This window comes from Myxocyprinus asiaticus, chromosome 24, assembly GCF_019703515.2.
Source record: "Myxocyprinus asiaticus isolate MX2 ecotype Aquarium Trade chromosome 24, UBuf_Myxa_2, whole genome shotgun sequence".
In the NCBI taxonomy this organism is placed as follows: Eukaryota; Metazoa; Chordata; class Actinopteri; order Cypriniformes; family Catostomidae; genus Myxocyprinus; species Myxocyprinus asiaticus.
The window spans coordinates 17,910,473-17,934,892 of NC_059367.1; the positions used below are offsets into that span (position 1 = coordinate 17,910,473).

The 24,420-nt window shown below is 38.4% G+C and overlaps 2 protein-coding genes across 7 annotated transcripts in view; one reads left to right on the top strand and one right to left on the bottom strand.

Moving 5' to 3' along the window:
* LOC127414851 (centrosomal protein of 104 kDa-like) overlaps window positions 1-9,498 on the bottom strand; it is a 30,568-nt gene extending 21,070 nt beyond the window's left edge. For 2 of the 6 annotated variants that reach the window (XR_007892863.1, XM_051653198.1), the window contains exons 1-10: window positions 9,336-9,498; window positions 8,561-8,710; window positions 7,703-7,876; window positions 7,311-7,449; window positions 7,156-7,218; window positions 3,514-3,590; window positions 3,244-3,424; window positions 2,801-2,956; window positions 1,970-2,182; window positions 894-1,100 (exon numbers count right to left, since the gene is read on the bottom strand). Coding sequence is in view for 5 of the 6 variants with exons in the window: in XM_051653198.1 (XP_051509158.1) it covers window positions 894-1,100; window positions 1,970-2,182; window positions 2,801-2,956; window positions 3,244-3,424; window positions 3,514-3,590; window positions 7,156-7,218; window positions 7,311-7,449; window positions 7,703-7,876; window positions 8,561-8,673 (1,323 nt within the window). In the remaining variant the exon portion in view is untranslated. Of the gene's footprint in view, window positions 1-893; window positions 1,101-1,969; window positions 2,183-2,800; window positions 2,957-3,243; window positions 3,425-3,513; window positions 3,591-7,155; window positions 7,219-7,310; window positions 7,450-7,702; window positions 7,877-8,560; window positions 8,711-9,335 lie in introns of those variants that run through there. The other 4 variants (XM_051653196.1, XM_051653194.1, XM_051653195.1 and 1 more) reach the window with 3 other exon arrangements.
* Window positions 9,499-9,607: 109 nt separating this feature from the next.
* Window positions 9,608-22,692, top strand: LOC127414856 (leucine-rich repeat-containing protein 47-like). Its single transcript, XM_051653208.1, has 7 exons — window positions 9,608-10,229; window positions 11,248-11,715; window positions 11,863-11,979; window positions 14,218-14,333; window positions 15,078-15,180; window positions 15,352-15,441; window positions 22,169-22,692. Exons 1-7 carry the CDS (start codon window positions 9,648-9,650, stop codon window positions 22,388-22,390), a joined length of 1,698 nt encoding a protein of 565 aa, XP_051509168.1. The 5' UTR covers window positions 9,608-9,647; the 3' UTR covers window positions 22,391-22,692.
* The last annotated feature ends 1,728 nt before the right edge of the window (window positions 22,693-24,420 follow it).

Below are 24,420 nucleotides of genomic sequence, written 5' to 3' on the forward strand. Positions count from 1 at the left end.
CAGGACTGATAAGCATAACTGACTATTATGATCCAGACACCTAAATCATCTCTTTAATATGTGCTTGACAACACCATGCATATGGATATATGCCAGGTTATAACACTTCTCCATCATTTGATAATTATTTGATGAATTACAGCTGATATGATCGATATAAAATGTACACAAACATCTTTTTTAAATAAAATTAATTTGACCACCTGCTTTCATCTGGCTGTAGTAGCGCAATCTAAACTGCGGCAAGCAATTTTTGTTCACAGAGGTGGAAATTAATGACAACGGCTTAATTTAAATCCTCTGCACGCAGCACAAAAAGATCAGTTATTAAAATTAAGCTGCAAAGATGCCTTGTTCCAAACTTCCTCAATTCTCTGCCAGCATGTTTGCCCATGATTGCCCATATTAACACATCAAGAGCTGTAACACATTCCACCTTCGAAGAGGGCCATTACTTAAAAGTATTAAAGGAACAGCATTCAAAATGACCCAATTTTAATGGTCAGAAGAGGGTGGGAAAAGGTTATGGGAAACTAAATCATCACTTGCTGTATTTCAGAAAAAAAAAAAAAAAAAGATTTATGACCTCTTTAATAGCTATATAAAAGGCTCCATTCTAATATATATATATATATATATATATATATATATATATATATATATATATATATATATATATATATATATGGGATTTTTGCCTTAATCGCATATGTAAATTGAGGTAGGAAGAAAGATGGAGGGGGGAGAGAGGGGGAATGGGATCTGGATATGACGTAGTCTGTTCTTTAATATGTGTTTGACCTTTAAACATTTTATTCAAATTAATAAGGGTACAATGATCACCAACTCCACAAAATCAAACAATTGGAAACTGTATATTCTGTGTGTCTCACCAGACTGTCTCCATAGATCTCAATGGGCAGACTGGCCTCTCTCTGGGCTTTCTCTGTGAGGGGTTCTGGCTGTCCTGTGACCCCAGGGCTGCGTGGGGTGGCTGAGTCTGTCAGAGGGGGCATTTCATCGACCTGACTGACTGGAGGCTCACTCGATCTCTTCCTAAAAGAAGGTAGAGGCCTCTCGTCATAAGGAAGGGAACTGATCTGTGGAAACACACACACACACACACACACAAACTTATATGATCGCTCCTCATATTACAATACTGATACACTGTCATTTAACACGTGTTAAAGTTGAAGTGTGTAATTTTTTACACTGTTTACATACTTTCCCCTACCCCATCTTAATGAAGAGTGACCTGTAAGTTAGCCAGTCGTAGGTTTATTTCTCCCAAAAATGTAAAGAATATGGATCTCTGGAGATATTAAAACTTTACTCTGTTTGTTTGAGCATCCCAACAAACCGAAAACAGCAAAAATGCCGCAACTTTGGGGAGAGAGTATCCAGAATTATTTTTGCAATTAAGTTTGGTGACACCAGTGGTGCAAAAATGACACACTTCATTCAGCACAGAATTAAATGTATCATACGTCATAATTAACAAGTATACATTAATTTGTAATTTTTGTAAAAATTAGTTTCTAAAAGAAATGTAAAACAGGGTGTTGTTTGAGCAGTCTGTGTCAAATTCTTTCTTAACAATTGCTATAGAGTTTGGGGTGGACCACCTGAGGAGCAGGGCAGAAGGGGTGCAGAAATTACTCAATTCACCTTTAAATCTTTTAATTAAATGTTGAAACATAAAACCCTCTGTGGGCTACATTGGCTAATGCAAATCCCTGACAAGCACAATAAGCCACACATATGCACAGATATTAAGTCTTCAAAGACTCACCTTGTGTCAGTAAAGATGGAGCTGGATTATTTCACTAGTGAAGATGAGCTACATTATGTTTACAGCATTGGCCAGGCAAATAATCTTTCATTATGGCAGATAACTGAGGCTTATAGCAGAGAGTGGTCTTGAAACTAGTATTTTGCTCAGTTTACAGTGTATATCAAGACTTACATCAATCTTGGGCACGTGTGGAGGAGTCAGCGGTATTGGAACAACTGTGTGTTTAAGGGTAGCTGGTTTTGGGGTGTCCTGCGCATCGGTCTCCTTCACATCTTGGTTTTGTTTCTTCTTCCTGGGTGAGTCCTCTGGACGAGATGTGGGTTTTTGCATTCCAGCTTTTGGAGAGAGAAATTCACCGTCGAAAATCTCTGCAATTCTTTGGATCTACAGTATAAAATTAGTATAGAAAAACGACATTTCAAATTCTTTATTTTTATTCAGTATTTATCATTACTATTGATAAACAGTCAAAATATCTAATCATTAGCATTATAAACCAGTGAAGGGAAAATGGGGCAGAAAGAGAAGTGTTATGAAACTAAGTCTGAAAAATCCCAACAAAGATTACGATCTCTACATGCTGATATGTTCTCCCACACTGACAGTATAAACAAAAGCCTTCACACAGAGCAGAGAATGGTTTGTCGGAGCACAGGGGCCGATCACAGCACATGGTCCTGGTTAAGTCAGTCAAGAATAGAGCTCTATGATGCTTTGTCCTGGCCATTTATTGTCTCTTGTACAAATATGTCTCCTCGTCTCAGACATGTAAGAATTAAGCAACTGATCTCAGGAGAACAAGCAGAATCACTTTTCAGATGGGACAAAGTCATATCAAAATACTAATCTCACTGGAGCCAGGGTCCTCACAACACAAGAAATTAATCATGGCTTCGAGGATAAAACTGAATAATGTCAAACAAGTGGTTGGTTTGATGGATGGATGGATGGATGGACGGACGGATGGATGACAAGCAGGAATATGGATGGATGGATGTATACCTGACTGGTGTCCAGCAGGTTGTGGAGCTCCAGCTGCTGGTAGACTGTGAGCCTGTAAGCATCCATTTCCTCTTTCTTCTGCTTGGCTGTGTCATAGTCCTCTCGTTCTATGGCACTGTGTTTCTCCACATCATACCGCCCCAAACGCTCTCCCACCTTAACAGAAAAAAATAAACAAGAGAGAAACGAGTGCTTGTTTTACACTGATCTAATGTCTTTAAGAGGAAACTTTTAATTTGGTTCTATAATTACCATAAAACTAAAAGAGTGCAACAGCCAACACTCCTGGAATGCACCTGTATACATTTCAACTCCCTCTTCCCCTAACTCCAGATTCATAACTCATCTTAACATATCATTAATATACTAGACGTTAAAACAAAGAGGGATCCAAAAAAAAAAAAAAAAAAAAAAAAAAAAGTACGAAAGTCATGAAGGCAAACCTTTAGCAAGTCTGCAATTGCTTGTTTGAATTTTTTCACTAGATCAAATCTCTCCTGCCGAACCATCTCCTGTTTTTTCTGGTCCAGTAAACGAATGACATGGGCCACTTCAGGGTCCTGATACATGTCGAATGCCAAGTCATCAAGCGGCGAGATAGATTCACATTTATAACTCGAAAGCCTAAAAGACAACAATAATACACAAAGTGTTTATGTGGGAAACAGAGAGTGAACGTCTGTTCTATGTATGTAATGCATTTCAGTTTTTACCCTGTGTATGTGCCATCCAAGGCTGAGCTGTATTGGCTGTTGTTAAGATATTGATCAATCAGCTGATCTCGGTTGAGCTGGGGAATAAGAACAAAGACAAAGATGTTGCTGAAAACAAACAAGTGCACTAGCAAGCCTATACAGACCAATTCTAAATGCAATGCCCTCACAATAACGCATCACATTATGTGAATCACTCACAACAAAATCCCTGATAAAATGTTTTGGGCTATTAATAACTGGCCAATAAACAAAGGTTAAAAAAAATATTAATTTCAACCTGAGAATCGAGAGTTATTATGACCAGAGACAGAGGCCTGGATAACACAAAGAGATTCCAGCCTGGACAGAGAGAGAGGGATTAGAGATTAACAATGCAGAGATTGTTAGCCAGGTTGGAGAGGACTAGAGAGAGAGAAAAAAAAAAGCAGGGGGAAGACAAGGTGAGTGTAATAGGAGAAAGAGAGCATGAGAAAGAAAGAGGGGGAGTGAGAGAGAAAGAGAGGGCAAATAATGGGAGATGGGGGGAGGCTGAGACTGGATATATTGATGAGTGATACGATTTGAGGCTGTGGTGTGCTTATAGCGCTGAATTACAGCTAAAAGGTATGTTGTTGTAAAAGAGGATCCCAGTGCAGTTGGAAACAGTGGAAACATTTCTGACATTTGCATCTATCTGCTAAATAAAACAACTCAACAAGCCACAGGTATGAAAAATAATAATAATTATTATATATATATATATATATATATATATATATATATATATATATATATATATATACAGTTGTGCTCAAAAGTTTGCATACCCTGGCAGAAATTGTGAAATTTTGGCATTGATTTTGAAAATATGACTGATCATGCAAAAAAAAAAAGTCTTTTATTTAAGGACAGTGACCATATGAAGTCATTTATTATCACATAGTTGTTTGGCTCCTTTTTAAATCATAATGATAACAGAAATCACCCAAATGGCCCTGATCAAAAGTTTACATACCCTTGAATGTTTGGCCTTGTTACAGACACACAAGGTAACACACACAGGTTTAAATGGCAATTTAACGTTAATTTCCCACACCTGTGGCTTTTGAAATTGCAATTAGTGTCTGTGTATAAATAGTCAATGAGTTTGTTAGCTCTCACATGGATGCACTGACCAGGCTAGATACTGAGCCATGGGGAGCAGAAAAGAACTGTCAAAAGACCTGTGTAACAAGGTAATGGAACTTTATAAAGATGGAAAAGAATATAAAAAGATATCCAAAGCCTTGAAAATGCCAGTCAGTACTGTTCAATCACTTATTAAGAAGTGGAAAATTCAGGGATCTCTTGATACCAAGCCAAGGTCAGGTAGACCAAGAAAGATTTCAGCCACAACTACCAGAAGAATTGTTCGGGATACAAAGAAAAACCCACAGGTAACCTCAGGAGAAATACAGGCTGCTCTGGAAAAAGACGGTGTGGCTGTTTCAAGGAGCACAATACGACGATACTTGAACAAAAATGAGCTGCATGGTCGAGTTGCCAGAAAGAAGCCTTTACTGCACCAATACCACAAAAAAGCCCAGTTACAATATGCCTGAAAACACCTTGACACACCTCACAGCCTCTGGCACACTGTAATTTGGATTGACGAGACCAAAATAGAGCTTTATGGTCACAACCATAAGCGCTATGTTTGGAGAGGTGTCAACAAGGCCTATAGTGAAAAGAATACCATCCCCACTGTGAAGCATGGTGGTGGCTCACTGATGTTTTGGGGGTGTGTGAGCTCTAAAGGCATGGGGAATCTTGTGAAAATTGATGGCAAGATGAATGCAGCATGTTATCAGAAAATACTGGCAGACAATTTGCATTCTTCTGCACGAAAGCTGCGCATGGGACGCTCTTGGACTTTCCAGCATGACAATGACCCTAAGCACAAGGCCAAGTTGCCCCTCAAGTGGTTACAGCAGAAAAAGGTGAAGGTTCTGGAGTGGCCATCACAGTCTCCTGACCTTAATATCATCAAGCCACTCTAGGGAGATCTCAAATGTGCAGTTCTTCCAAGACAACCAAAGACTTTGCATGACCTGGAGGCATTTTGCCAAGACGAATGGGCAGCTATACCACCTGCAAGAATTTGGGGCCTCATAGACAACTATTACAAAAGACTGCATGCTGTCATTGATGCTAAAGGGGGCAATACACAGTATTAAGAACTAAGGGTATGCAGACTTTTGAACAGGGGTCAATGTTTTGTTTTATAATTGTGCCATTCTGTTATAACCTACAGTTGAATATGAATCCCATAAGAAAGAAAGAAATGTGTTTTGCCTGCTCACTCATGTTTTCTTTAAAAATGGTACATATATTACCAATTCTCCAAGGGTATGCAAACTTTTGAGCACAACTGTGTATATTATATATATATATATATATATATATATATATATATATATACACACACACACACACATACACATACAGACACACAGACACACACATATACACCGATCAGCCACAACATTAAAACCGCCTGCCTAATATTGTGTAGGTCCCCCTCGTACATCCAAAACATCACCAACCATTCCGAGATGCTATTCTTCTCACCACAATTGTACAGAACGTTATCTGAGTTACCGTAAACTTTGTCAGTTCAAAGCAGTCTGGCCATTCTCTGTTGACCTCTCTCATCAACAAGGCATTTCCATCCACAGAACTGCTGCTCACTGGATGTTTTTGGCACCATTCGGTGTAAATTCTAGAGACTGTTGTGCATGAAAATCCCAGGAGATCAGCAGTTTCAGAAATACTCAAACCAGCCTGTCTGGCACCAACAATCATCCATGCAATTATCTAATCAGCCAATCGTGTGGCAGCATTGCAATGCATAAAATCATGCAGATATGGGTCAGGAGCATCAGTTAATGTTCACATCAGCCATCAGAATAGGAAAAAAATGTGATCTCAGTGATTTGGAGCGTGGCATGATTGTTGGTGCCAGATGAGCTGGTTCTTGAATAGAATGCTATTCTGAGATGTGGGTTGGCGCTGTTTTACAGCACGAGGGGGACCTACACAATATTAGGCAGGTGGATTTAATATTGTGGTTGATCAGTATATATATATATATATATATATATATATATATATAAACAGACAAAAAGCTTTTAATCTAAAAGGGGCTTTTCCTTACAATGATTTTACCTCAGTCAAAGTTTGTAGTTAGACATGACGCAAAGTTGACAGCAACAGCAATATGATAAAACACAAATTTCTAATAATTATATTTACTAATAATAATAATTAGAAGAAAGAAAATATAGCCTAAGTGTAGGCTGTTTGTTTATTTAGCAATCAATGTAGTATTAATGCAGAATCCAACTAATGTGGAGTCCTTGGTGTGTTTATTGGCTTTTTACAACAGCTTCCAATGTGGCTCATCCAATCAGATTTAAGAGCTGAAAATATGTTTTATAATTAGGGATGTATGAAATTCACTTTTGGTGAAGTTTTGGGATGGAATAACAATTCATGAAAAAATGTATAAAGCTAACAGAAATTCTTCCATACGTCTTCCAAGAAAACATTAGGAACTGAATACCATCGCCACCTGGTGGATTTGAGGAGTAGCACTCCGTTCCCTAAACGGTCACTTACCGATGTGCCAACATCATTTGCATCCACAGGGTCCCCTAAAATATTTAGGGCCACCAATGCAACCTAGAATTTAAGAAAGAAGGTGAATATAAAATGACACAGACATGATTCAAATGAGCAAACCAACCCTCATTCCCACATGAATCTGTTTGTACCTGATTGTAGATGTTGTACTGATTTGCATGGTTTCTGTGGAAGATGAGTTTCAGGTAAGCCCCCACTGCATCGACATGAACTGACTTCAGCTCTCTTGCTCTGAAACCGGTCTTCTCATTGTCCGAGAGAGACACATACCTGGACGACACATCACATTCAATAAAGTAAGATTTGCAAGCTGAATATAACGCTGCATGAGCATATTCTTCACAAGTACAAGTGAATTAAAAAAAATTACAGATCCAGGATTTTTTTTTTTTTTTTTGTCTAAATAAATGCATAATTGTTACAGTTACAAAATACATGCACTTCCCAGAACAATTCTAGAATCTGTGTGCAGGCGTTAATAGTGTGCACAGAGTGGAGCAGGGATGTTTAGGTCTTTTCTCACCCCAGTCTGTGGAGCCAGTGAGCCTGCTGGGGTGAAGTGGGCTCTGGCAGTCTGTCTCCAATGTGGAACTCGATCTTGGATGAGATCATGTACTGATGGGCCAGCAGCTGCAGCTTCCTGATGCGACATCTCTCCACCAACTGCAGAGTAATTTCCTGAGGGAATGGACAGAACCTACAGACAACAATAATATTCAAAGAACTAGATAGGTACATTTTCTGAAGAAAATGTGAGTGGTGTTATATACAATAATAATAATTATGAATGAGGGATGCACTCATAAGAGTTGAAAAAGGTGAGAAAATCACAGCAGGTGTTCCAGATGTATATTTTCAGTTGATCTGTTTGTTGTATTTAAAGCTTTATGTGTTTAAGCTTAAAGTAACCCTTTCAAGTGATTTAATAAGAAAAATGCAGAACATTTTACCAAACAAAATTACCAAATTAGCTTCAGAAAATTGACTTAAGTTGAAAAGGTGAGTAGTTTGCATCCCTCAATAATAATAATTGATATAATAATAATGATGCTTTGATAAAGTAAGCACCAATTATTAGATATTCATTAAAGTACATTTTCAGTACAGAAATATTTTGTTATTAAAAGGAGAGTCATCGTTTAATTGTTCTCAGTATCAATCTCTCCCATAACACATTCAAAAATATAAGTAATGGCCTTCATTATGATCTTTGGTCAAATAAACCATGAATACACCTTGAATACAAATGAGAAGCTTTGACAATAAGTTATTATTAATCAAAATGGAAGCAATTTCTCCAACTTCTAAGTCCGATAAGTCATTTTTATCCTGTTTAAAGACAAAAGGATTATCCTGGTCCTTGTACTTAGGATTCACTAACCTAGTGGATCTCCAGCCATTGATGGTGGGTGCATGGACCATCAGCTTTTTGGCATTGTAGTTTTCTTCATGACCAGACCAGCTGATCACAGTGAAGCCTATCTTATGAGGCATCCCGTTCCTGAGCTCTGATGGGCATGTGGACAGAATACTATAGGAAATATCACAAAGCACTCCTCCTGACACACTGACACAATGCCCAAAACTCCAATATAACGTATATAAACTGAAAAAAAAACAACTTGTAATTTGGGCAGCATTCCTTTACATGTGAAAATGTGTTGTGTTCAGGTATGCTTAGTTCAGTTCTTTAAACTGGGATCACACTACCCTTGAACTAAGGCAAAATATAACATTCTTGAGGTAACTCTTTACAAGAGAACAGTTATTAGACAATATCAATGTAATTTATACACATTTTTAACACCATGCGAGGGATTAGACAATAATTTCTAATAAATTGCCAAATTGATAGCAACCTGTTATAATTACAGATTAGTCTCTAATTAAAGCTTACGTATATTTTCAGAGGTTTGCTGCATATCATGAACTGTGTTTATCATAACAACGTTTGTATTTTAAGTAGTTAGCGTTAGCGTGTAATCTGGCTAACCACACTGTTTACAAGAACGCTAAAACTCTTTCAAAACAGCACAAAATATCTACATCGACCAACCAAGTCAGCCAGATACTGCTCAGAATAACCACCCGTTATAATACTCTTAATGCTCAGTATTTGGCAGAATTCATAAGAAATTTTAAAGGAGTTAGTTTACCCAACAACAGCAGCTGCCTCTGTTCATCTCCATAACCACCGTTTGACAACTGAGACCTGTGCGCATGCGCAGCTCTCCTAAACCGAAAACGATGCTGGTATTTGTAGTTCTTTAGAATGAGTCATGTTAGAGTCTGACGTATATTAGCCCAATTCAGCGTGGAAAGTAATTTAACAATAGTAATATGAAACTCCTCAAAACAATTCCAATGTTTGCTAATTTATTTCAAATTCAAGAGGAAAAATTATGCAAAATGAGCATCTTCTTGAACTCTTCCGGGTTGTATTCCAGTTCCGGGTTGCGTTGGACAGCATGGCTTTAGAAAACAGCTCGCTGAGTGTTTGGCCTGAAATAGGAAAGGCAGAAAAGGAGAACAGACGTGAGCTGGTGCTTCAAGGTTCAACGGTAGACAAAAAGATCCAGAGCGACGGCGGAATTCACCCGCGACTGTATTCCCTCGCACTCCTGAACTACCTGGAGATCAGCCAGTGTCCCAGTCTACATGAGATCAATGAGAACATCAGACACCTGTCTCATCTACAGAGCCTGATTCTCTGCAGGAACAAGCTCACATCGGTCCCGCAGAGCATCGGCGATCTGAAAGCGATCAAAGTCTTGGATTTGTCAGTGAACCAGCTGCAGGCTTTGCCTGAGGAGATCTGTGCGCTGAGCGAGCTCAACACTTTAAATGTCAGCTGTAATAGTATCACAGCTCTGCCGGATGGTCTGAGTCGGTGTGTGAAACTCGCCAGCATTAATGTGTCCAAAAATGCGATCTCTCGGCTCCCTGAGGACTTATGGTCCTCCAGTTTGGAGCTCCTCAGCAGCATCATCGCGTCAGAAAACGCGATTGAGGAGCTGAGCAGTGAGGTTCGTAACCTGACAGCTCTGAAGGTGCGTTATACCTATTTTTCGTGCTAAAATGAAGTACAAGTGTAGTACTGTGTCAAGAAAATGTCCTGGTCCTACTTTACTCCAAAATCAACAGAAACAAAGTAGAAATTAGGCTATATATTTTAAATGATGACGTGAATTGCAAAAAAAATGTCTATTTGTAGGACATTCAAAAAAGATGTTATGATATTCTCATAACTGCAATATGGGAAAAAATGCTGTAGGCGTATTATTTATATTGTATATATTTATACATCATAGTAGTGCTCCACTGGTACTGCCTTTGCTCATTTTAATTTCAAAAATCATTGTACTACATTATAATTACTGTAATACAGTAAATAATGACTTTGTTACAGTAACGGTAATGAAAATCATCATTGAAAACAATGGTAATGGTAAAAGTAAAACATCTGTACTCGTTGCGGTAATGAGAATTGGTGGGAAATGTATGCTTAAGTGACCTGAAAATAATGTCATAATGCTTAAATTTTATTTAAGCAAAATATAATTTCATATGTTGTAATGATTTTAATTTAATTTAATTTAATTTTCTTTATTTATCACACATTATACATTTGCACATATACAGTGAAATTCTTCTTTTTCACATATCCCAGCTAAGCTGGGGTCAGAGTGCAGGGTCAGCCATGATACGGCGCCCCTGGAGCAGACAGGGTCAAGGGCCTTGCTCAAGGGCCTTGCTCAAGGGCCCAACAGTGGCATCTTGGCGGTGCTGGGGCTTGAACCCCCGACCTTCTGATCAGTAACCCAGAGCCTTAGCCGCTGAGCTAACCGCTGAGCTACCACTGCCCCCTAAATATTTGGGTTTAAATATGACCAGGACATTTCCTTGATGGGTTTAGTGAGAATCACCCTATTAAATTATTTGTGACTTTTTGAAGTAATTTCAATGATTGTGGGTGGTATGTTATGATAATGTTGTAGGATATTCATTTACTTATTTCTTACAGCATTATCAGCTTTTTTTATGCATCCTCGCTGTCTCTTATCTCAGGTTTTAGATCTCTCCAGCAACAAGCTCCAGGAGCTTCCATCCGAGCTGGCCGACTGCCCCAAGCTAAAAGAGATAAATTTTAAAGGCAACAAGCTGAAGGACAAAAGGCTTGAGAAGATGGTGAATGGCTGCCAGACCAAATCAGTGCTGGACTACCTGAGGGCAGGTGGGAGGGGGAAAGGGAAAGGCAAGCAGCAGGATGGCGAGGTGAACGAGAAGGTAGATGGTGGCCGTAACATCTCCAAGAAGAAAAGCGCTACAAAGCAGAAGGGCAAAAAAGAGGCAGATGAAGTGGATGAGCTTAATCGGATGGTTGTGAGAGTTCTGCACGTGTCAGAAGCACCCACAGCTGTTACAGTGAAAGTTTCCCCAGGCGCAAAAGACGTCCGGCCTTACATAGTGTGCTGCATCGTGAAAGGCATGAACCTCAGACAAGGAAATGCACTAAAGAGGTTTCTAGCTGCTCAGGTGGGGAAGGTTTGAATTGGTCAACCTACAAATATCTCAACCATATTTGCATTTGGTTATTTGTTTCAAGCTTACATAAATGTTAGTATGTTACCATTTTAATAAGCAGTACAAATAATTGCTTTTCTCTCTCAAACCTGTTCGCAGACCAAGCTTCATGATGAGATTTGTGCCAAAAGGACAACTGCAACCATTGCGACTCATGACCTGGACTTGCTAAAGGCCCCTCTTTTGTATGATGTCAGGCCACCAGATACACTGAAGGTATGAAAGGAGCAGGGGTTAAATTGGGCTAGAATGCCGTTCCAGCACCTTCGATTCAAAGAAAAAAAATGGCAGCTTGTTTGTCAATCCATTCCATTTCTTGTATGCTTCAGTCCATATTGGACTTATTATTCCATTCCTTGTTTGATCCATTTCACAAATTCTGTCTCCATTTAAAACTGTTAAACAATGCTGCAATCAAGTGTGTGGATTCCAGGGGGATGGGGGTGAGGTAACCCCCCCCCCCCCCCAGTAATCATAAGCAAGTACAACCCCCCCAATATTTATATCATGATCATTGGAAACATGTAAATGCTTCACTCTGCAACCCCCCCCCCCCACCCCCCCCAATGTTCAAGCCAAATCTACGCCCTTGGCTGCAATGCTAGCGTTTGTTGCGGACACAAAGCTGAATTTAACAGAATACAGGGTCTTCAAAACTATTTTCACATTAACCCTGCGTTTTAAAAATGCAGTGGTTATGGCGTCTCCGGTCAAACCAACCTCACGTTTGCAAATATCCCAGATAGCAAGAACTTTTGGGCCAAATGTTGAAGTTAGCTGTCACGTCTGACCTAGATCTGGCATGGCTAAACACATGTGGGCCAAACTTTCACCATATATATTTTGCCAAAGCTTTAGAATTGGTGTGAATTTTCTCTTGCTGGTGGCGTGGCTGCTTTTGTGCCGCTCTCCCCATGCCGGACGGACGCTTGACCACGCCCCCGCTGCCACAACATGTAGACTAGGCAGGTGTGGGAGTCCACACCTCAGCCTGTTCAACAATGTCATTGGTTGCTCTCGTTGTTGTAGCATCTTATTTCAATTCTTATTGGTGGAGGAGTGAAACTGTCACTGCGGCTGCAACTTAAATACTGGACAGTGGCCATTTTTCCCGCTCTTTTCTCTCCTCACAACTGCCATATCCTGAAACACCATCAAGTAGCTTCAAGTAAGTGGAGTTTTGGTATTTTAAAATCCTGTTACTGATATATTCAGAAAATTAAAAAAATAACATGTTTCTTTTTTTTTAAGATTAGGACCAAAAGAGTTAGGTGTAGATGATGTGTTTTGTGTTGGCCACACAAGCTTTACTAATTTGGTTCTCTACTGGTGCAGTTTTGGCACTGTTTTGGTTCAGTTCTGACAAACAATATCTGTACCAGGTTTTGGCCATCATTCACTTTCTGAGCTGGGCCACATTTCAGCTGTTTATTTGGGCCAAAGGAAATTTGCTGACTGGGGCACTGTTCAGACAGCCGTGATGAAAACATTGTTGCACGCTTACAAAGATAATTATGTTAACTTGAAGGAAGAGCAGAGAGACGCTCTTAATGCTCTTTATGAGCATTCTTTCATTGAGTACTCGTGCGGTAATTGCTCCGTGAACTTGAGGAGACAAAATGACCAAAATGCCCATCCCTAGTACAAACATAAATCTCTCTCCCCAAAGCTCCATCTTGAGACACATGATGGATATTGCTCTTTGGGTATGCGGTGTTTATTCTCACATTATCTGTAAATGTTTCAAGCCTTACAATTAATTTGCTAATTCTAAAACCAAAGAAAATCAAATATACAAGACTAAAATGGCAATATGAGACACATTCATATTCAAACCTTAATTTGGTTAAATTAAACGGTCTTTATATTACACAGTAATAGCACTTTGCAGTCTGCAAAGAAAAAATGGCTCGCTACTTTGTTGTGTAACTCTTGAATCAGAGCACCTCCACTGGTTGCATAACAGTCGAACTGCAAACAATGAATATTTAATAAGTGTTGTCAACATGGTTTTTATGTATGGCAGGAATCTGGTTTCAAAGCCACCAGCTGATTAATGACACAGAGAAGTCCCATAATCATCAATTATTAATAATAAATTAATGGTCCTTTTTCTTGGTGTTTTCCTTTGTGTTTACTTTGAATTCAGCACCTGTCTCAGAGGCCACTGGCAATAGGACAATGTGATATTCTCAGAATTGCTTGTTGCTTTTATACTCAAGAGAATAGACTGTGCAGTACAAAGCTACTCAACACCTGGCAGAGATCATTGTGACTGTGCTGAGGCTTTTCCTGTCTTGTTATATATCTATATATATATATATATATATATATATATATATATATATATATATATATATATATATATATATATATATATATATATATATCTCATTAAGAGCTTGGAAAATGATGATGTTTATGAATTGTGTTGTATTTTGAATGTGTGTGTAGATTGTTCCTCTGGGCCGTAAGGAGATAAAGGCAGCTGAACTCTTGAGGCAACTGCAGCAGGAAGCAGATGAACAGAGAAAACAGAAAAAACGACAAAATGTTTCAGGACTCCACAAGTGAGAGAATAATAAATAAACATTATATGCCTGATTATATTATATTAAAGGAATAGTTCACCCAAAACAATTTTTTTTTTTTTTTTTGCATAATTAACTCACGCTCATGTCTTTCCATACCCCTATGACTTTCTTTCTGTGACATGCAATATGACACACAAGCCGCATGGACTACTTTTATGATAAAGTACTTCTTGTTTTTTTTAAAGCTTTAAAGCGAGTTTCTAACAACTGCCATTGTATTGAGAAGATGGAACTGGATATTCATTATTTTTCCCAATATACAATATAGGAAGACATTTGGAAGACATGGTGGGTAAATTATGACTTAATTTAAATTTGTGGGTGACTTATTCCTTTACCAATGACAATTATTTAGTTTAAAAAAAAAAAGACAATTGTTGTGTACCGACAGCTTGAAACCAAAAAGGGCATAGTATGTCAAAACAAAGAGCTGCAGATTTTGTGCAAAGTCTGTGAAACTATAATTGTACCCAAATGGAAAGCAAAAGGACCATATCGTGCTCCCTATTTGCATTATTTACCATGTGTACCCTGGCTAAGTGAACTGAAAAATACCCCTCATTTGTCAGACATCTAACCTGTTGTCATGGTTAATTAGTGTAACTTCATCCACGTAATTGCATGGGCTGCAAGTACAAATACTGATCTGTGACACAGAACATTATTCATTTTCCAGCATTTCATTGACATCTTCCTGTATTATTTCATTCCTCATCACAGATACCTCCAACTACTAGAAGGGAAAAATCTCTACCCCTGTCTGGTTGATGCAGAGGATCATGTAATTTCATTCCCACCAATCACAAACAGTGACAGGACAAAGGTAATACAAATAATGTGGTGGTGGGGGGTAGTAATAAATATTGTTATTATTATTACAAGCAGTAATTCCAAATGTATAGAGTATTATTTTCCATAATTGCTCTGGACATATATTTCACATTTAAGTAGAATAAAAACTTGTGAAGGCTTTTAAATGCATTTCTTTCTGTAGATAAAGAAGACCACACGTGAGTTGTTTATAGAAGTGACAAGCTCTACTAGTCTTCAGATCTGTAAAGATGTCATGGATGCACTGATAATAGTAAGATCACCCAATAACAAGCACTTAATTTTGTGTCTCTGATTGTGTGTGAACTAATATACCAGATTCACTTGTTTGGTCTATTTTTGGTTTATTTTATTCAACATCACACAAGAAACTGTATAACAAGAAAACTTAAATGGCACTAAGCTGTCAAAATCTTAGAAGCATCTGTACAATACATACTATTACTATGTCATTCTAGCAGTGTTTTTTTTTTTTTTTTCTTTTTCACATTCTTGCTATGGACGGATTTAGGTATGGGCCCACAATTTTTGTTTTAGGGGGGTGAAGGGGGGGTTCACCCAGGGCACCATACAAGCTAGAACCGCCACTTGCTGTAAATAATAATTTTGTATGAGTGGGTCTGACATGCTGTACAGTGAGGTCACTGATTTGAGCGTGTGTTTTAAAGAGTGCAGGATCGGATTAACAGCGTTCTACTCTTTGACTGCACAGCTTTTGAATGCTGATACCCTTGTGGAAGAAATTAACTCCTCTTTCAGCAAAGACATGCATACGCGTACTGTGTCACTGAGGCAATGTAGCATCACATAATACTTCTGCAATTTAAGAGCCCCTGACTGTGCTACAGATTTTAAAAGTTGAGCTGTCCTTTTAGTTTAATGAATGATCCTAAATCATAGCAAAAGTGGTTTTAGATATATGAGACTATGTGACGCAGCATATTTATGTACAGTATGAACATGAGACTAATATGTGAGATAGTGTGGTGAATCTAGAACACATTTTGGTACCTTAGATTTGGTACGAGTGGAAAAGAAAGAAAATAGAAAAGACAAAGCACCTTGGCTGAATGGAAAACCGTGAAACGTGACATGGAAAATAAAACTGAGGATTTGGTATGGATTGCAGCAGCGAGATTTCCTTTACGATACAAATGACCTGTCCCAATTTTGTATATTCTTCTTTTACAACAGCTCAAATAACTACTGCATATTTTACATTAAGACTTCTCAAGACACTCTGGATAATCACACTTTCAATGCCATTAAACAGTGGGCAGTGGTAGCTCAGCGGTTAAGGCTCTGGGTTACTGATCAGAAGGTCGGGGGTTCAAGCCCCAGCACCACCAAGATGCCACTGTTGGGCCCTTGAGCAAGGCCCTTAACCCTATCTGCTCCAGGGGCGCCGTATCATGGCTGACCCTGCACTCTGACCCCAGCCTAGCTGGGATATGTGAAAAAGAAGAATTTCACCGTATATGTGCAAATGTATAATGTGTGATAAATAAAGAAAATTATAAAAAATTATAAAAAAAAAATTATAAAACCAGTTATCAAGCAGTGTCATCACATTCTATTGACTTTCATTAGCAATTATGCTATTACCTAGTGCATGCCAAGATAATCTGTTCTCAGGGTTTTAATCACTGCTTATTGACATTTATCTGCATCTGCTAATAGATCTGTTCAGTTTTTACCCATAAAATCTTGTCAAGAATTAACATTTTTGACTTTAGCCTTGGGTTCTCTCTTGAATTTTTTATGGGTTTTTAGAATAGCTGTTGCTGATTGTTTTGATTGTTGTTTTGAAGTTAAAAAAAAAAAAACTCTGTGGTTAAACTTTCTCAAACAGATTTTCCTGTTTTGTTCTACAACTTAAACTGCACACAGTATAAACTTAAAAATTACACCTCTAATAGTCTAAGTCATCCGATAACTGTATTCAAATTATGATTTCTTTTTTCTGTCTAATTGCAAAATGTACTGAATCCAAACTCTTTCCAAAAAGTTTTGTCTAAGCAATACGGCTGTCAAAACATTATATTTAATAGTTCTCATTTACACTCATAAACAAGGTGAAAACTACACCTCCCCCCGAGGAACAGGTACTCTGCATTTCCACAGCTGATGTGAGAAGGACACTCATCAGACTCAATCCACAGAAAGCTGCCAGACCTGACAATATACCTGGTCACATGCTCAGAGAATGTCCAGACCAGCTGGCTTATGTTCTACAGACATATTTAACAACTCTCTGAGCCAGGCTGTCATCCCTGTCTGCTTCAAATCTACTACCATCATACAAGTACCAAAAAAGTCCACTGTGGCCTGCCTCAATGACTTCCGATCTGTGGCACTCACACCAATTATTATGAAGTGCTTTGAGAGAATAGTTATGAGCCACATCAGATCTTTGCTGCCCACCTCTCTGGACCCTTTTCCAGTTTGCATACTGACCAAAGTGCTCTATTGATGATGCCATATACCGTACCCTTCATCTGCTGTTGTCCCATCTGTAGAAGGAGGACACACATGTTAGAATGCTGTTCATAGACTGTAGTTCAGCATTCAGCACAATCATCCCTCAAAACCTCACAGAGAAACTGAGATCACTCAACATTAGCACCTCGCTCTGTAACTGGATCCTGGACTTCCTGTCTGAGAGGCCTCAGGCAGTCCGGATGGGCAACATTTGGACCAACACTATCACACTGAGCACTGGAGCCCCGCAAGGATGCGTGCTCAGCGCACTGTTGTTCACCCTGATGACTCATGACTGTACTGCCAAAAACAGTACAAACCACATCATCAAGTTTGCGGACGACACCACGGTGGTGGAACTTATCGGCAACAATGATGAGTCATCATACAGAGAGGAGTTGGAGCTTCTAGTGGACAGGTGTAATAACAACAACAACCTGTCTTTGAATGTTGACAAAACAAAAGAGATAATCATTGATTTCAGGAAGTCCTGCACCGCCCACCACCCACTGCACATCAATGAGTCCCCTGAAGAGTCAGTCAGGAGCACCAAGTTTCTGGGTCTGCACATCACAAACAATCTCACTTGGTCCCTCAGTACCACCTCACTGGCCAAAAAAGCACAGCAGTGTCTCCACTTTTTGCAGCGACTGAGAAGGGCAAACCTCATCCCTTTCATCCTCACCATGTTCTACAGAGGAACCATTTAGAGCATCATCAGTGGCGCCTGAAGCTGTATGGCCGTACGCACGGTGCGTACCATGAACGCTCCGACTGACATGAGAAATATTTACTCTCAGAATATTTAATCAATCATGAAGAGTGTGTCCCATGGCAGTTTAAAAGAAATAGCGATGACCAGTTTGCGAATGAATAATTCTTTTGAGTCGGTTCTTTTCAGTGAATTGGCCAAACGGGCATGTGAAACTGTCTGAATCGATTCGTGATTCAGTATAATTTTCGGACCGCTCTCTCACAGAATCATTTGGAACGGTTTTCTCGCACAGTAAAACAGCATCGGGATATTTACGAATACAGAGAACAAACAGCGCTGAATACAGTGACCTACAATCAACTGAGACAAAAGTCTGTCTTTCTGAGAGGTAACTTCAGCTAGTGATGTGTCATGTGAACAAGGGGCTGTTCAAACTGAACGTGTTTTTGCATCTGCTCATGCCATTTTTCAATCATTTTTCATGTAAACATTCACTAGATGGATGTCTTTTGACAACTGCGTCATGTTTCATTATGTTTTTAGGATTTCTCACGGGAGCGCTGCATTTTTAGAAGCTGCTTTAAGTTAAAAAGAGCTTCAACTGATAAAAATGCGTCTCGAGACACCTGCGATCTGCTCTATTCGTTGTGGTGCATTTTGCTTTTTTAGCACGAGAACATGTCTGTTCTGAACGGTTACTGGAAGAAATGTTTTAGCCAATAGTTACATGAACGCTACTCGTACTCGAGAAACAAAATGCAGAATTGAATGCTTTGTTTGGTGTAGTTTTTGCAAAAAAATTCTTCTGGGGGAGCATGCCCCCAGACTCCCCTAGATATAAGGTTGTACAAGGTAGATTTCTGTGCGTACCCTCAGATGAAATCCTGCAGGCGCCCATGAGCATCATACCCTCGTGCATCACTGTCTGGTTTGGCAGCTGCTTTACATTAAGATTGCAAGGCCCTGCAACAAATTGTATAAACTGCTGAGAATTATTGGAAGATCTCTCCCTCCCATATCAGACATCTATCAAACATCTATCAAACACGCTGTGTGAACAAGGCCCTCAGCATCACAAAAGACCCCACCCCCCCATGAACTATTTACTCTGCTGTCATCTCATAGGAGGTTCCGTAGCATATGGGCCAATACAAAAAGTCTGTACACTGTTAACCCTTACTGTAGTTTATAGGGTAAATAACTGTAAAATGACCAGTAAATTACTATAATAATACAGTATTTACTGTAATATGCATTGCATCATGGGTAATTTTGGTGTGAAGTCACTCATTAATAACAGTAAATTACTTTTTATCAAATTAATACAGTCCCAAACTGTAACTAAATACAGCAAATTACTCTAGATGTATATCGGTGCAAATCCCACAACGTCTTTTCCTGAGGTACATCGTTCTGTGTTCATATTTATATATAATTATTTTTCTTTTTTTTTATGCATAAATCCCGGTAATTATTTGCATTAACACGCACACTGGCAGACTCCGTTTGATCTCGGAGCATTTCTAGAGGAAAATGCGCCATCAGCGCCTGGTGTTACGCTCAAGTTATAATGGATGACACAGAGACAACTGCAGGTAAAGTTAAAGATGAAACTTGCCTCTATAATATTCGAAATTCTAACGTTCGGTATTGGTAATAAGATAAACTGTATATTTGTAACGATAATTGTAGTCTTGGCTTTGTCTCTCTCTCGGCCTCCCTCCAACCCCGACGGTGGGAGACAAACTTTACCTCAAGTACAAGCCCCGACACCCCGAAACGCTGTAGATTTGAGCTGAGCAGAGTCCCACTGAATTCGAGTGGAAAACATAAAATTAAGTAAAAGCAGTAATTAGAAGGTAATTCAAGAAAAATTATTATAAAGAATAGAATTTGAATGTTATTGTAATTATAAAGTTTACTTTTCTTTGGGGCTGTTCGCAGAGGACGCGTTCTTGCTTTCCATCTGCGTTATTTGTAAGTGTTGATACGGCTTTATTATTTGCGTCGCGTTTTTTAGACTATATGTAACGTTGAAAGCGGTTCAACGTTTGAGACCCACGTGTTCACTATTGTGTTGCGCTCCATCTTGCTGTTTTGGGCACAAGAACACGTCTTGTGTGAACAGCCACACAGTTAAAGGAGATTTGGGGAAGTATTGGATGTGATGACTTCATGACTTTAACACTGATCATATATTATTTTCTTTGAGTGTTCACTTGATCCTTGTGGCCCTGCTCTGACTGACGGTGACTTCTTCAATCTGTATACATTTTTATCCTTGATACCTTTTTTAATTGATGTATTTTACTTAAAGGGATAGTTCACCCAGAAATGAAAATACTCCCATCATTTACTCACCCTCGTGTCATCCTAGATGTGTATTACTTTCTTCTGCTGAACACAAATAAAGATTTGTAGAAAAATATTTCAGCTCTGTAGGTCCATACAATGCAAGTGAATGGTGGTCATAACTTTGAAGGTCCAAAAAGCACAAATGCAGCATAAAATTAATCCAGATGACTCCAGTGGTTAAATCCATATCTTCAGAAGCGATGATAGGTGTGGGTGAGAAACAGATCAATATTTAAGTCAATTTGACTATAAATCTTCACTTTCACTTCCAAATTATTATTATTATTATTATTTTGTGCATATCATCACCTACTGGTTGGAGCTGGTCAAAGGTGGAGATTTATAGAAAAAAAAAGGACATGTTGATGTTTCTCAACCACACCTATCATATTACTTCTGAAGACATGGATTAAACCACTGGAGTTGTCTGTATTACTTTTATGCTGCCTTTATGTACTTTTTGGAGATTTAAACTTCTGGTCACCATTCACTTGCATTGTATGGACCTACAGAGCTGAGATATTCTTCTAAAAATTTTCGTTTGTGTTCTGCAGAAGAAAGAAAGTCATACACATCTGGGATGGCATGAGGGTGAGTAAAAGATGAGAATTGTCATTTTTGGGGAACTATCCCTTTAATGTTTTACTATACAGTAATTCTATATGCCATTATCCAGTTCCCCTATTCTTGTCGTGCTCCAATAATTGTTTTTTTTAAAAAGGCAAACGAATGTGTTTTATTTAAATTAATAATAAATTGTATATAATAATAAAATATAAAGAAATAATAAATATGCGATTATTTACAGTTATTGTACAAATTCTATTTTTACAGTAATATACCTCAGCTACCAATTACAGTAATCAGGAAATTACTGTACACAACAATTGCAGTACCTTACCGTTATCAGGTTTTTACAGTAACTAGCTGGCAACAGTGTTGCCAGTATGTTACTGTAGAAAAACCACGGTACGGTCTAACAGTGTACAACAGTTTCTTTCCTCAAGCTGTCAGGCTCCTCAATGCCCTGGCACCTACTTCCATCACAAGAGGAATGTTGCACTGAGATAACTGACAACATAAAATTGTCATTAACACACCATTACTGTATCGGTGAATTATTCTAGAACAATAATTATTACCAGCACTTTAATACCTCATTTATCTCATATTGCACTGCTGCTACCATAATCACCTGCAACTATTGATATGTCACTTTGTATTATTGTATTGTATTGTACACCCACTGTTTGGTACTTATTATTATGTGATTAAGTGTATTGTTCACTTTTATTCATTTTTGAAAAATTGTACTACAGACCTGGTGAAACAACATTTCATACACTACAGTCCTGACTCCATCTATCAAATCCAGAACAAATCAAGAAGACATTTTGAATGTCTTTTAAATATTTTCCTTCTGTTTCAGAAAATGGCTGAACTGAATAAGTTGACCTTTGACCGTAAGGAGGATGCTGGCTCAGACGAAGAGACGGATGCAATTTCAGGTCATTCTGTAGAGGACCCGACCTCCCCTGAACTGACCATTCTGCAAGTGAAGGTCATGGATGTGGAGGGAAACCTTAAAGTGGTCTACCCATCAAAAACTGACCTGATGTCCGACATCAGCAATCTAACAGTCATCCGATAACCATATTCAAATTATGATTTCTTTCTTCCTGTCTAATAGCAAAATGTACTGAATCCAAACTCTTTCCATAAAGTTTTATCTGTTAGCACAAAGGCTGTGAAAACATATTTAATGGTTCTCATTTACACTCATTAACAACGAGTTTAATTGTATTTTATGGAAAAAAATAAACATAATATCATATACCAAATAGCATGGACATTGGGTGCCTGTGAAACAAAAAGTTTTTGCCTCACTTCTAATATAATTTAATATTAATTAGTCACTTCATCCTTGTCAATAAAATAAATGTATTAATTTCCCTTGTTTTCACTGAATCTCTGTATGAGCTTTAGAATGAATGAAATTGCATGGATTTTGCCCCAGGGTGACTGTCACTACAGGAAGACTATTTCCTCTTTAAAAAGTTTACACCTACTTATTGTTTACACTATGTAACACAATTTTTGTTCCTGGGAAGTAAGTGTTATTTCCTAATTGCTTATGCCTCAAAAGTATAGAAAATGGCTGTTCCCCACAAACTTTGCTTTTGTGACCAGGACAGTGATAGATTAAAATGTACCTATTTCCAATGAGAAAAAAGGCGAATTTGTGTCTTTTCGTTCACAGAAAGTCAGAAAAAACAACGTATGAATCCAAAATCCTTCTTTATCTGTGGTCCGACAAAGATGCCGGCTTTGACCTTTGCCTCAAGACAGCTTAGGAAAGAAGTCTTGAAGGTACTTGAAGGCTGCCGACTCTTTAATTAGAGCTCTGACCAATTGTTTCATAACGCCCAATTTGATGTGCAGTGGTGGCATCAGCACCTTCTGGGGGTCCACCAGTGGCTCCCACTTGACGTTGTTCCTCCCCACCGAGAACTCAGTCTGCTTTGGCCAGTCCCACCTGTGGTAGTGCACCTTGGTGTCCCTGCTGTCCCAAAGGCAAAGATAGCAGGGAAACTTGGTAAAACCGCCTTGGAGGCCCATCAGGAATGCCATCATTTTGAAGTCTCCTATGATCTCCCAGCCATACTCATCATACTTCAAGGCGTCCAGCAAGGTCTTGATGCTGTTATAATCCTCTTTGAGGTGCACCGAGTGAGCCAGGGGAAGAGACAGGTACTTGTTACCATTATGGACCAGCACAGCTTTGAATATTACTTTAGTATGTTAATTTGGATTCATATGTTGTTTTTTCTGACTTTATGTGAACGAAAAGACACACATTTGCCCGTTTTCTCATTGGAAATGAGAAAAGTTTGTGGGGAATAATAGCCATTTTCTATACTTTTGAGGCAAAACAATTTTTTTACACAGTGTTATTATTAGCATTTTCCACACTTTAGAATAACAGTAGGCTGACCATAACATTAAACAAATCATGTTTTTAAATATACATTTAAAAAATGTTAGCTTCTCAAAGTAGCCACCCTTTTCCTAAAATACAACTCTGCACACTCTGTGCTTTCCCTCTCTTAACCAACTTCATGAGATGCCACCTGCATGTGTCTTAAACAGTACTGAAGATGTTCCCATATATGCTGAGCACTTTTTGTCTGCCTAAATGAAGTCATTGCCCTTACATAATGGAATTTGAGATTTTTTACAAGCAATTTAATTTATTTCATTCAAATTTAGTCTGTTTCATTCAGACAATATTATTTAGTTGGATTAGGTCAAATCAATGTACTGAAGTAGTTTAACTCAACTATTAGGTGTGTCAAATTAAATTTAGTAATGTTTAATTTAATGTTGGTCTAACTTAATTTATTTTATTAATCTTTAGTATATGCCAGGTGAGCACGTGTAAGTGGAATTTCAGTATTTGTTCACCCCATCCAGTCTAAGTATGATGGGAAATGAAAATCCCCTGCCCAGTTTCATCAATGCTACAAAAAAGTATTAATGTAGTCCAAATGTATTAAGTAAACTTTAAAATGTAATTAAATTAACTTTAAGCTCGGATGGCCCACGAGAAAAAAACAAATCGTCAAAATATGAATAACTACAGTCTTGACCAACACAAAATATGTATCGTTTGAAAGCTTA

What these genes read in the sequence shown, in the direction of transcription:
- LOC127414856 (XM_051653208.1), top strand. Translation starts at nt 9,648, where the DNA reads ATGGCTTTAGAAAACAGCTCGCTGAGTGTTTGGCCTGAAATAGGAAAG. An exon ending in GGCCACCAGATACACTGAAG is followed by an intron (nt 11,980 to 14,217) that starts GTATGAAAGGAG and finishes ATGTGTGTGTAG; the next exon opens with ATTGTTCCTCTGGGCCGTAA. An exon ending in AATGTTTCAGGACTCCACAA is followed by an intron (nt 14,334 to 15,077) that starts GTGAGAGAATAA and finishes TCCTCATCACAG; the next exon opens with ATACCTCCAACTACTAGAAG.